The sequence below is a fragment of the Pezoporus flaviventris genome, unplaced genomic scaffold (genome assembly GCF_033815535.1).
Source record: "Pezoporus flaviventris isolate CSIRO_AGI_PZ_B2104156 unplaced genomic scaffold, CSIRO_AGI_Pfla_v1 ptg000049l, whole genome shotgun sequence".
NCBI classification, from domain to species: domain Eukaryota; kingdom Metazoa; phylum Chordata; class Aves; order Psittaciformes; family Psittacidae; genus Pezoporus; species Pezoporus flaviventris.
The window spans coordinates 70,985-84,865 of NW_026892597.1; the positions used below are offsets into that span (position 1 = coordinate 70,985).

The following is a 13,881-nucleotide window of genomic DNA, read 5'->3' on the forward strand; positions in this document are numbered from 1 at the left end:
GACAGCATAGAGTCAGATTTTGAATATCTCCATTTGTGGACATTCTACAACTTCTCTGTGCACCGTTTTTTTCATGTATCTGGAAGTGGTTTCTGGAATTAGTTGCTACATCACCTTCCCAGGGGTGCAGATGAGGCTCACCAGCCTGCAGTTCTTCAATTCCTCCTTCTTGCCCTTCTTGTAGGTAGGGATGACATTTGCTTTCCTCCAGTCTTCAGGAACTTCTCTCAGGCACTGTGACCTTCCAAAGGGAATTGAGTTGCCTCACTATGTCAGATTCTTTTTGTTAATGTACGTGTTATGGTTTAACTCCAGCTGGTACCTCAGCACCAGCAGCCATTCACTCACCCCGGGGCTGGCTGGGGAGGAGAATCAGGAGAATGTAAAATGTTCAGGCTAAGATGAGAACAGTTTAATAACTAAAGTACAATATACTCCTACTGCTACTACTAATGATGATAATGACAAGGGAAATAACAAGGGGAGAGAATATAAAACTAGACGAGGGAAGGAAAAAAAAACACAACTGGCAGTGATGCACAATACAATTGCTCAGCAGCTGCTGACAAATACCCAGCCTGGCACAAGCAGCAATTGGTCCCTTCTGAGTAACTCCACCTGGTTTCTGCCCCGAGCATGACATGCTTTGGTATGGAATACGCCTTGGCCGAAACCAGGACAGGATGTTAAATCTCATTAACAATAGAATTCTTTGAAGATTTGAGGGTTGGTTTTGTTTTTTCCTGAACAGTTTTTAGTAGAGTGCTGTAATCACTGATTCAGTGTCTAGTTTCTCTGTCATCTGAGTGTGACTTCTCTTTCTCCAACTGCCAAAGAGAGAAATACTCTTAAATACTTATAATCCTAGCTGCTTGCTCAGTTGTCACACTCTGATATTTCCCTTTAATTATTTTTTTATATTTACCTTTAAAGGTAAGAGAGTTGAAGAATCTGCAGCAGCAATATATCCTGGTTGGGGTAGAATCAGCTGAAAATTCTCGCTTAAAAGCACAACTGCAGGAATACCAGCAAGAGGCAGATAAACAGCATTGTCTCCAAGAACAGCTGAAGCAAGAAAGTGTTTCCTACCAGCAGGAGATCCATCAGCTTAGGTGAGAGTTGTCTGATCACTGCCTCAGAGATGCAAATAAGCCATTTCTTTCACTCCAAGAGCAATTGTGGGCAGAAGGCAAAGTAAGCATTGAGAACCTCAGTTTGCCTGTGTCATCTGTCACTAAACCACTGTCATGTTCCGGATTCGGCAGGTATTTATGTGTTTTCCTTGTTCAGCTTTTGCCTCAGTCTTAGGGTGAAGAATTACAGCCCAATGTATAGGAAGGAAATGCCTGTGAGAAATAGATCAATGATCTTTTAATTTTTATTTTCTTCATCCAGTGGTGGCCAATATCATCTGTTTGAGAGGAAACTTGGGCTGTTTCTTGTATTGGAGCTTATGTATATAATTACAAAACTCTCCAAGCTGATAATGAATACCATTTAATATCCCACTGATACCATTGATAAGAAAATGGTCATTTTTTATGACTGTCTAATCCTTTGTTTCACTTGTTTTATGTTTTCTATTTTTAAAAATGTCTGTAATTCAAGTCTAGTAAATTGTCATCTCTGGCTGGACTAAAACTAGTTAGACAAATATGCTGTATTCTAAAAACAGGAAAAAATTCCTTTTGGGTACTTCAGAGATCCATCTAAGAATGACTGAACCTGGAGTGAAAGGGGTGAGGTTTTTTTTTGTGGCAAGATACATGGCTTATTCTTGTTCAAAGCGATACAAAAACTTGTAGTGCACCCTCCCCCTGCCACTGATCTGACTCTCAAACTACACTTCATACCTTGTGAAGTTTGAAGCAGCTTACAAATTTTAATTATCTTCTGATAAAAGGAGATTTATTTCCTGTCTAGCTTCTACAGTGTAAATAAGCTAAGGCATCAAGCTTGCATACCGAGATCCATGCTATGGTTCTGGTATGTATCTGACTGAAGCAGCGATAATGATATAATGACAAGTGGCATTGCCAGTGACCTGCTTCACAAAGCTGTCTTTGCAGGAAGATCAAAACAGTGTCCAGGAATACTGAAAGTGTGAGCATTGAGCAATCTGTTGAGCAAATACAGAATACTTCTCTAAACCTGCTTTTAAGGTTCCTGTGCTTAAGTGGGTTGTTTTGGTTTGGTTTAGTTGTAAAACTTCTTTTCTGGCATGGGGTGATCATAGGAAATAGAATCAAATCAATACCTGGATATCGTAAGTGATACTTGTAACTTCCTGGTGATTTTCTTTTGTGTTGTATTGGGCAGGCAGGAGAAAACTACCTGGGAAAAGCAGAACAGCAGCATAAAGGAGCAGTACCTGATGGTCATAGCAGAAAAAGACAAGCAACTGAGCCATTTACAAAGAATTATGCAAGAAATGGGACTGCCCCTCAACAAGTCTCAAGTTGTAGAGGAGCAGTACCAAACAAAGGTGGGTGGAAATACACAGACCCTTCATTGCATCAAAATGTGAAGCTTGAAATTCAGCCAAAGTAGTGTGTGTTGCTTGTATTCAGCTCGTACAGACCACAGTATTGGATTTTGTTATGTGGCCTCAAAGGACTATCACAACATTGCGACTTGAATAATTGAGAACCTTTAGAAAACTGGCATACGCTTATGTGCTCTTCCCTTAGCTCATGGTTCCTAATGTTTCAAGAGAGTAGGAGAGACAGGGCTTCCTAGACACCTTAGGTTCTTCTCAGCAGTATGGAATTCTCAGGTCTTTCTGGCTATTTTAGAATCACCTCTTGCACTGTGTTTGAAACTAACATCTTCTGGTTTGGTTCTCCTTTCAATGTCACTTTCTAATTTGTAAGTTTACTATTGCATTTTTAGTGCTTTTTTTACTGTGATGGATATCCACAATCCTGGCTTAAGCCCAGAGAGGCTGAAGATAGAACATTGCACTTCCTGCCTTCTTTCCCCTGTATCACAGTGCTAAAAGTTCAGTGTAGTATGCTGAGTATTTTGCTTGGTCTGGGGAAGGGCACTTGCCTGCCGCATGTACAATAATACTAGTATCTTATGAGCAAGGAAAGAACTCTCCTGCCCACATCTGTAATGTTCCAGTAAGAAGCTTTTATGTCAGTAGGGGGAAAGAGGAAATCCTCCCTTATCCCTTTGACACACGTGTCTATACGCAAAGAAGAAACTGGAACAATTTGCATGTGATGCTTTCCAGGACAATGTGTTTGTGCTGGAACTTTTAGTCTGTGTTGAGTGAGAGCAGTGTGGACATTGCTTTGATTTTTTTGTTTGTTTTTCTTGTTCTCATTCAAATGCTTTTTTCCCCCCTTCCTGTATTGTAGACAGTTTTAAGACAACTTCTGAGAAGGATTGGCATGATTTAAGCCCAGCCAGCAACTAAGTTCTGTGCAGCCATTTGCACAATTCTTCCCTCTCACCATCAGTCGGATGGGGAGGAGAATGAGATAAAAATGTAAAAACCCACAGGTTGAGATAAAACCAGTTTAATAATTGAAATAAAAAGCAAAATAACAATAATGATAGGAAATAAAAAAGAGAAAGGAAGGAATAAACAAGTGGTGCACAATACAATTACTCACCACCTGCTAACTGATGCCCAGCTCATTCCCAAGCAGTGACTGGCTCCTTCTGTCTAACTCCCACCAGTTTCTATACTGGGCATTATGAGCTGTGGTATGGAATATCCCTTTGGCTAGTTCAGGTCAGGTGTCCTGTCTCTGCTTCCTCCCGGCTTCTCATGCCCCTCCTCACTGGCAGAGCACGAGAGACTGAAAAGTCCTTGGCAATTGCCACTGAGCAACAACTAAACCATTGGTGTGTTACCAGTGTTATTCTCAGACTAGAGCCAAAATGCAGCACTGCACCAGCTACTAGGAAGAAAATTAACTCTACCCCAGCTGAAACCAGGCCAGAGACCCATCGTATGTGCAACTTCAGTGATCTTTCCTAATTGTTTGGATTTTCAGAGGGCTTTTAGGATATTTCTGTTTATTCCCCATTTGCTGTTTCACTTGAGCAGATAAAGTACCAGGAATAATGTTGGGCTTTGACCTTGGAATACTAAACAGAAAGGACGAATACAGGAGTGGGTTGCCATGTGTGCAGTATTGTTCTTTCCCTGGCAGATTTCTTCAGAAACTCTGAGAGGGGACTTCTCAAGCCTTGAAACAGAGACAAAACATCTCCAGGCCCAGTTAAATGACAGCCTGAAAGAACTGCACCAAAAAGAGCTCAGAATTCATCAGTTAAACAGCAAGGTACTGATTACATTTTATACGTACTTGCAGTCTGGGAATAAGGAGTTTGGGGAGGAAGGTAGGCTTGAATAGGGCTTGGGTAGCAGGAATGAATCTTTCTGTTCTTGTGGACATTTAGTGAAGTTACACAAAATCAGAAATATTAGTTGGAAGACACTTCTGGAGATGATCTAATACATCATTCTGATGCTCAAAGCAGCACTGTCACAAATATTAGATCAGGTCAGCCATGACTTTGCCTGGCTGCTTGCTGAAAAAATAGAGATTCCAGAAACACACTGGACCTTTGTCCAATACTACTGTACACTTCTAACACAAATATTTTTCTTAATGTTTATTCTGACTCTTCCGAGCAACAATCTGTGGCTGTGACCCCTTACAGTATTTTCTGCCACTATCAAGAAGTCGGCTTTTTCAGCTTTATGACTCCCTTTAATTTCATTGTAAGCTATTGTAAAACGACCCTTTAGCATGTTCTCTTTAGCAGGCTAAAGCAGCCCAGCTCTTACAGGCACCATCTGCTCCGATCTCTCAGTGATCTCAGCAGCCTTTTCCTTGGACTCCTTCCCATTTCTCTATCCATTTTAGAATCATTTAGTTTGGAAAAGACTTATGGAGACCAACCATTAACCTAACACTGCCAAATAACACCACTAAACCATGTCCCTCCATGCCACATCTACAGGTCTTTTAAATACCTGCAAGGATGGTGACTCACCCACTACTCTGGGCAGGCTGTTCCAAAGCTTGATGACCCTTTTGGTGAAGAAATGTTTCCTAATATCCAGTCTGACTTCCCCTGGTGCAACTTGAGGCCATTTCACCTTGTCCAATGACTTGTTACTTGAGAGAAGAGACTGACCCCCACCTCATTGCAACCTCCTTTTAGGTAGTTGTAGAGAGCAGTAAGGTCTCTCCTTAGCTTCCTTTTCTTCAGACGAATCAAATCCAGTTCCAGTCAGCTGCTCCTCGTAAGACTTGTTCTCTAGACCCTTCACCAGCTTTGCTGCTCTTCTTTGGAGATGCTCCGACACCTCAATGTCCTTCCTGTAGTGAGGGACCCAAAACTGAACACAGGATTCAAGGTGCCACTCACCTAGTGCTGAGCACAAGGGGGCCTGCTGGGCACACAATTTCTAATATAAGCCAGGATGCTACTGGCCTTCTTGGCCACCAGGAAACAGCTGTCAGCTCATTCAGCACTGTCAACCAGCACCCCTGCGTCCTTTTCTGCCAGGAAGCTTTCCAGCCACTCTTCCGCAAGCCTGGAGTGCTGCATGGGGTTGTTGTGGCCTAAGTGCAGGACCTGGCACTTCATCTTGTTGAACCTCATACAGTTGGCCGCAGCCCATCAATCCAGTCTGTCGATGGCATAGATTTTTTTATTCTTAAATAGTTGTTTAACCTTAAATAAAACCTGAACATGCTTTTTGACTTCCTGGAGGGAAGGGGTGCCATCCAGAGGGACCTGGACAGGCTGGAGAGGTGGGCCAATGCAAATCTTATGAAGTTCCACAAGACAATGTGCAAGGTCCTACAGCTGGGTTGAGGCAATCCCAAGGACAAATACAGGCTGGGTGGAGAATGCATTGAGAGCAGCCCTGATGAGAAGGATTTGGGGGTGTTGGTTAATGAGAAACTGAACATGAGCTGGCTTCAGTGTGCACACACAGCCCAGAAACCACCTGTGTGCTGGGCTGCATCACCAGCAGCATGACCAGCAGGTCAAAGGAGGTGATCCTGCCCCTCTACTCTGCTCTCATGAGGCCCCAGTTGGAGTATTGTGTACAGTTCTCGTGTAAAAAGGACATGGAGCTGTTGGAGCAAGTCCAGAGGAGGCCACGAGAGCTGGAGCACCTCCCATATGAAGACAGGCTGAGAAAATTGAGGCATTCAGCCTGGAGAAGAGAAGGCTGCGTGGAGACCTCAGAGCAGCTTCCAATATCTGAAAGGGGCCTAAAGCAACTCTTCATCAGGGACTGTAGTGATAGGAAAAGGGGTAATAGGTTTAAACTTAGGGGAGATTTATATAGGATGTAAGGAAGAAATTCTTTATTGTGAGAGTAGTGAGGGACTGGAACAGTTTGCCCAAGGAAGTTTTGATTGCTCCATCCCCGGCAGTGTTCTTGGATGGTGCTTTGAGCAACCTGGTCTAGTGTGAGGTGTTCCTGCCCATGTCAGGGGGTTGGAACTACATGTTCTTAAGGTCCTTTCCAACCCAAATTATTCTATGATTCTATGAACCATATTCAGCCTAGAGGAGAATGAAGATTTCAGAAGAAAGGAAAGAGGAAAGAAAAGAATAAAGAAAGCTGTAGGAAGACATCTCCCCCATAGGTTGTCCCTTCAAGAAGAAATGGGAAAAGATACAATTATTAGTAGTTCTGAGTAGATGACTCCCAAATTACAGAGGTGATGACCATGCTGAATACACATAGCAGATTAGTTTCATGACTATTCTTTCTATCGTAAGCCAGTGTTACAGAGTACATAAAAATTATTATCTTAGCCTGGCCTCAAGGATAATAAACATCACTGCAGAGGTGAGGTATCACATATGACAACCCTGAGAACAAATGCAACAACTCTGAGAGCAAATAAATCAACACTGTGACCAGTGATCTTAAACCAATACAGTGAATGCTTGTAACACATTTGTTTTTAACACTCTCCAGTCAGATCTGTTGTTATCTCAACCCTCATGCCCCATGTTAGTTGCCAGCTGGAGTTAAACCATGACAGTCCTTTCTGGCACCCAAGTACCATGCAGCAGCTCACATCCCCACCAGACCCCCACCTTATGGGGAGGAGAAGGGATCGGAAAAAAAAGTAAAACGTGGGTTGGGATGAGAATAGTTTAATAATTAAAATAAGGTATAATTTAATTCTACTACTATTAATAACAATAAAAAGGGAAATAACAGAGAGACAAAACAAAAAATCCCAAACAGTGATGCCCTGTATGGTTGCTCAGCACCTGCTGGCTGATACCCAGCCTGACCCGAGCAGCTATCAGCTCCTGACCAACTCCCCCTCATTTCTATCCCAAGCATGACTTGCTGTGGTAAGGAATATCCTGTTCGCTAGTTTGGGTCAAGTGTTCTATCATGCTCTTCTCATGCCCCTCCTCATTGACAGCATGAGAGTTTGAAAAGGCCTTGATCAGGGTAAGTGCTACTGAGCAACAACTAAAACACCCATGTGTTGTCAATATTATTCTTAGACAAAGCTGTCCAATTCCCACAATGAAATGGAAATCTCAGAATTTATCAATCTTCAGAGCTGCATTCAAGGAGAAAGTAAGAATATAAAATTATAATTTATTGATTATATTTCTGAAAGATTTAGGTGAGATTTAGGAAAGATTTATGTTATTCTTTATATTGTGTTGATGTTTTGAGACTCCTTTCTGGAAACCTTAACCACAAGCTACTGTTGGATATTATCACTCGTCTTTGGACCTTAGTAACATGCAGTGGGGCAGTTTCCATGTTCTCAATAGAATTCTTACCCTCACTTACACAAAGAACAATTTTGCTTTCACAAAAATATGAGTTCTTTACTCAGCAGTTGTGTCCTCTTCTCAGCTGTCTCAGGTCTTTGAGGAGAAAAATGCTCTCTCCCTCCAGTTGCGTGGTAGCAGTCGGCATATCTGTGAGAGCCATCAGCACTACAGTGAGGTTCTGAACCGCTGCTTGGTGCTTGAGAGGCAGCTCCAGGAGCTGCAGTCTGCGGACAAGGGCATGGTAAGGGTGGTCTTCTTGGTGCAAGGGAGGGGAAAGCTTGCTGCAAATGGCTTCACTAACTGCAGCATTGCAGCTACTTTCTATCCTCTTCATTCAGTGCTGTGTATCTGCCATACATTCTTGCTTTCTTTCAGGAGTTGTTTGCATCAGATGCTGCTCCAGGAGCACCTCAAGAAAAGAATGAGCCTCAGAGAGGCAGTTACACACCAGAACTGCAGGAGTTGCAGCTGAGGTAAAGAACACCTGAGAAAACAGGAGTGGGAGGTGTTAGTCCTGATAGAAGTCTTTGGACTAGTGATGAACATATTTCTGTTACTGCCTCAATGTTGGAAAAACCTGCTTTCACACTAGGGCCTTGTGGAAGTGGAGGAACTGTTATATGTTATATGACTGCTGTCATCAGTCATAGAATCATAGAATTGTTTGGGTTGGAAAAGACCTTAAGATCATCTAATTCCAACCCCCCCTGCCATATGCACGGACTCCTCATCCTAGACCATGTCGCCCAAGGCTCTGTCCATCCCTTTGGATGGATGAAAATGAAAAAATGAAGAGACAATATGCAGCAGCAATTTCTTTTGACCATTACCAGCCAAATGATCATCTTTGATTTGATGGGCTTGGTCTTCATTAACTGCTGAAGTATATCAGTGGTCCTGGTCTCAAGGCTGTTAGCCTGAGAGTGTCTGGAATTAAGACCTAGCACACGATTCCTAGTAACCTTCTGGAACTAAGATCTATTACATGATTACTCGTACCCTTTCAAAATAATTTTTAGGAGGTGGGGCTGTGGATGGCAGAGCCAAAGAACACCTTGATGTGACACAGAAGCTTCAAGAGATTTACCCTTCTCTCTTGCTTTCCAAATAATTTAAATTCCACTGTTCCCTGAAGCATTCAAGAAATGCGTAGATGAGGCCCTTAGTGACATGGGTTATTGGTGGCCTTGGCAGTCCTGGGGTAAAGGTTGGACTTGATGATCTTAAAGGTCTTTTCCAACCTCACTGATTCTATGATTTTATGAAATATATTAATAAAATATTATTAAGTCTTCTGTGAAATGGAAAGGAATTGGACTCTGTTCACATCCTGCATAGATGAATATAATAGAAACAGAATGATCTACAAATTAGTCCTTTTTTTGGTGTATGCTTGGTTATTTTCTAACAGGTTGTCTGAAACAGAACATTTACATAGCAGCACAAAGCAGGATATGAGGTATTTGGAGGAGCAGCTGGAGGAAGAACGGGACCGTCGTCTTGCTGTGGAGGAGGCGCTGTCTGCAGCACAGGATCAGATCAGGAGGTGAGGGAGCCTGGGCAAACAGGCAGTGTCACCATAGAAGTATGGTGATCCTAATCTGTGTTCGTTTAGCACAGCATTACATCCTACTGTTGAGTGTCACTGGGAGCATGGAAATGATTATACCATGTCTCTGACAGAATGGCTGAGGTTGGAAGGGGCCTCTGGAGGTCATCCTGTCCAATGCCCCTGCTCAAGCAGGGCTATCTAGTGTCAGTTGCCTGGGACCATGTCCAGATGGCTTCTTAGTATCTCCAAGGATGAAGACTTCATAATCATCCTGAGCAGCTTGTGCCAGTGCTCAGTCACCCTTACATTAAAAAAAAAAGACGTGTTTCCTGATGTTCAGCCTATCCTTCAATTGTAGACAAAGAATGAGACAACTGGCTAGACATTAAGACAAATTCTGACTAGAGATGCCAGCTTTTTCAATGAATTAAATTAACTATTGGAAAATATAGTTTGGAGACTGGGAATCGGGTAAAGGTAAAAGAGGAGTTTTCATACTTCCAGGGGATCTGTCTCCTCAGTAAGCACCTGTGTGTCATGGGCAAAACGGTCTGGACTTGAAGAATGTCACTCAATTTTAATTATTGCTAATTAACATAAACTTTTAATTAATTTCAATATTGAGAAACAATTAAACATTTGGGAAAAACACTTTCCCCTCCCTGCCTTTCCCAAGCTCAACTCAGCCTAGGCGCCTTTCCCCTTTCTAGTGCCTCCTTGCTTGCACTGCACATTACACTCTGTCCCTTTTGTGAGGCAAAGGGCAGCATAGGAGGCTGGGATCAGCATGTAGTGACTTATCAGTGCTGCTCCTTGTTTCTTACCCATTTCCTCCTTCCCAGTCGCTACCCTTTGTTAAATACATTTGAGCAGAAGCACCATATGCTCCTCTGGTTGTAGTTTTAGCCACAGTAAGGCATCACACATTACCGAGCCAGCTGTGACTGGTGCAGGGCACTTCATGGCCTCCTGCCACACAGCTCTGCCTTGCAAAGCCTTGCTGTTTATACCTGAAACACATGTATCTCAGGTTACTTGACAGATGCCATTATACTCAGTAGAGAAAAGGAACCTGACCTACACTAGATGTTAGGATAAGGATGCAGTGAGGCACATAGCCTGTTTCTCTTCATTGACTCTAAAAGTGGGTTTTATCATATAACTTGATTGTAGGCACTTGTGCTGTGCAAGTTAAAATAAACCTCACTATTGGAGTCTTTTACGTGAAAGCAATGGCTTTCTTCTGACACATGCTTACTCAGAAGGAAAATGGTATGTGGAAGACTTCTAGGCCTCGGTTCCCTGGTGATCACTACATGACTCAGACAAGTGTAGCCTCTTCTAGCATCAAAGTCTATGTAAGCCTCCTACAACTGGTTTCACTTCACTAATTAAAGCTGGCCTGAAGATTTGACAGTGCTGCTTCTACATTCCATCATTTAATAGTATCTTATCCATCTTGAATATCTGTTACTAAAAAATAGTTAGCTAGAACCGGCACTACTGGGACCAGAGCTGGTTTCCAAAATAATTTCATAAAATTAAAAATATACAGTTAAATCATCTGCCCTGGTTTCTTTCAAGTCACACACTATGAAATTTCACTTGGAGGCCCCCAGTAGAACACAGAAACCTCAGTTAAGTTAAAGAGCTTGAAATTTCTGAAAGACAAAAAAGTTAAAAACAAGCCAAACAGCACCAAAAGAGCAATGAGTTGAAGTGACAGAATATAAATTAGGGAGAACTCTGCTGCCAGCAGCTGAGCTGTCCTACTGGAGAGGAATGGTAATCTGCACATCATGCAGATGGAAGTTTTACTCTTCTCTCTGACTAGAGTTATAACAATGGACACAGGAAGTGGCTGGCACTGAGGAAGCACAATATGCCTTCTCTGTCATGGTTTCACCAGTCTCCTGGTGGAGAAAGTAGGATTACCCAGTCCTTCTGCACAGCTTGAGTTCAGCAGGCACTACAGTAGTGCAAACAAAACCAGTTCTTGTCAAGTGAGGCCACAGATAGCTTGCAATTTTTGGTTTCTGTTTGAAGAAGTACCTTCTTTCCTGAGCTTGTCTGGAGTGCTGGTTTGGGATATCACAAGAAATTTATTCTCATTTCATGTTTTGTTTGTGCCAGGTTGCAGTCAAGTGAGTGGACATCTTCCTTAAGTGCTAGCGCTGATATGACTCCAAGTCAAGAGCACTCCTTGCTGATTGACTCCATGGATAATAATTACAGCAAAGTAAGAATTTACATCCACAGCTGTCAGTGATGTGAGCCCTGGCTGATGCAAGAAAGTGTGAACTGAAAACTCTGAACCTGTCGCAGCTAAACCCTTCTGTAGGCACATGTAAATCCTTAGGGTTTGTGTAGGTTTCTACTTGTCTTGCTCTGGTTTTCAAGCCAAAAACCACATACTGTTCTTATCATGGCTGTGCTACAGTCTGCATAAGCAGACTAAATTTCAGGGCTCACCAAAGTGTAGGCCAGCATTGTCTGTGCCTAAAACATGGTCCTGTGTTCCTTGTAGAATATGCAAGGCCTCAGTGGTGAGCAAATAGGCAAAGTCTGTGCAAACAGTGTGCAATCTCATGCATAACAAATGTATGTGTTACTGGCCCTAGCATCTGTAATGTCTGGATAATCTGCCTTTTTTGTTTAGCAACCATCTCATATTTTTCTCACTCATGGTCTTTCAAACCTGCATCAGTCAATCTGGAAGCTGAAATGGGGAGCTGCTTTTTCACTGCTGGATGACAGCCTGGCAGTAACCTGTCCTGTTTTGCTAAAGATGAAGCCCTGCTGAAGAGTTTCCCTCTGGTCTCTCCAAGATTTGGGGGTGATGCTTTCAAGAGCAGCATCAGCAGAATTATGACAAGAGCCATCCATAACTGGATGCTGTTCTGTGCTCGTGCTTGGGGTTTGTGACCAGAATAGACAGTTGTTTTTTTTTTCTACTGGAACTTTGCCAGTTGATGTTACACTGACTCCTGGAAGAGCCCCTGTAGAATAAAGTCACTGTACAACAGCTGGTTCAACAGCTTCAGAAGTCCTTTCACTGCAAGTGTGATACAGCAAATAATAATTTTATTCTTTTAGGCCAGATTCCTAGTAGCTCGAGGCTCTAGCAGAGAAGTACCATTGATCCATTTGTTTATATTTCACTTGGAGGGCCTATAAATTCATAGGGACCAAATGTTAAAGGGAGATGTTCTGCATTCTGCTGCCTTTTCTCAAGCAGAATTAGAGAAAGCTGGTTCATGAGAAACCTGCAGAGAGCAGGAGAAGGGGAATATTTCACAGAGGATTTGCTCTAGAGGTCAAATCTGACAGTGGAACAGGTTTGGGAAGATTCATGCTCATTAACCTTCATGGTCTGGAGAGCTCTAGGTGAAGGCAGCTGGGGACATATCCATTCCTGGTACTGACTGGTCTCTCTTTTACTCTTCCAGACTCGGAATATCCTTGGACTACGACGCCTGTTACGCTCTCTCTTCCGTTCTCGGACGCACTTGCCTCTGCTAGCGGCCATGTATCTGCTTGCTCTCCATGTCCTTCTCTTCCTGTGCTTTACAGGCCACCTATGAACAGGAATAACAGTCTTTTCTGGAGCCACAACCCTCCTTGTAATGAGGGCTTGCATTCTATATTGACATGGTAGCACTTCACTCAACTGCCTTCTTTTTCCAAGTCAGCCCATAAGGAGCAGCTGCAGCCAGCACCTTGTGCCTAGGTTGGTTGCTGTTAAGTATGCAGCAGCCAGGGCTGATGCTTGGGATCTGTTTCCAGGACATATGCCATTCCTTCGGTGTTATAAATGAGTGGTATGTTTTCTAAGCCAGGGTCCTCATGCTACAGGCTTCAAGGATAGCATTTCTTCCTGTACCTGGAGGTAGCACCACTCATTTTAGATAGTATTGTGCTGTGGTAGGAATAAGAAAAATATTCTTGAATTGCTGCAGTACTACAGCACTTCTAGGAACTGCAGAACCTTCCCGCTCTTAGACCGGTAAGTGAGTTGGGTTGGGGAAACCCTGCAGCTAGGTACAAGAAAGAGCAGCTTCTTCTCTTTCTTCCATCCCTTAGATTTGCTCCGTGGCTCAGTGCTGCTTAAAATGCACATCCTAAGGAAGTTGTGGACACTTTAAGGAACATGAATTGAATTGCAAAATTGTGATTCCTGCTTAGTTGCATCTCCTGTTGAAAAAAGGCCAGAATTAGTATATCCAGACCTGCTGAGCGTTCCATTTAGAAGCAGTCATATGTCTGCCCTGACAAGCTTGTAAAATAATGCCAGTAACTTAGCTATTGAAAAGGAATAGGAAAAAACTTTTTAGCTCTAAGTGATGGAAGGTGCTTGCATACCTCTTGAAATCAGAGCAGCCATGCTCCAGCATTCTAATCCACTGAAGCCTTGCCACAAGATTAAACCTGTGCAGGCTGTGTTTAAGGGTTCCGGAATGTGGAATGTGGGCCCAAATCAAAAGCAGAAGCTCCAGAAATAAGCTGTTTTCCCTATGCTGAGG

At 42.9% G+C, this 13,881-nt stretch overlaps 1 protein-coding gene across 8 annotated transcripts in view; it reads left to right on the forward strand.

Annotated features, from left to right (window-relative positions):
* Positions 1 to 13,646, forward strand: part of LOC133277050 (golgin subfamily B member 1-like) — a 45,290-nt gene extending 31,644 nt beyond the window's left edge. For all 8 annotated transcript variants that reach the window (XM_061468559.1, XM_061468560.1, XM_061468564.1 and 5 more), the window contains 8 exons: positions 934 to 1,112; positions 2,320 to 2,485; positions 4,170 to 4,301; positions 7,889 to 8,047; positions 8,182 to 8,279; positions 9,218 to 9,352; positions 11,492 to 11,597; positions 12,808 to 13,646. In XM_061468559.1, coding sequence (XP_061324543.1) covers positions 934 to 1,112; positions 2,320 to 2,485; positions 4,170 to 4,301; positions 7,889 to 8,047; positions 8,182 to 8,279; positions 9,218 to 9,352; positions 11,492 to 11,597; positions 12,808 to 12,942 — 1,110 coding nt within the window. In that variant the 3' untranslated portion in view covers positions 12,943 to 13,646. The remainder of the gene's footprint in view (positions 1 to 933; positions 1,113 to 2,319; positions 2,486 to 4,169; positions 4,302 to 7,888; positions 8,048 to 8,181; positions 8,280 to 9,217; positions 9,353 to 11,491; positions 11,598 to 12,807) is intronic.
* The last annotated feature ends 235 nt before the right edge of the window (positions 13,647 to 13,881 follow it).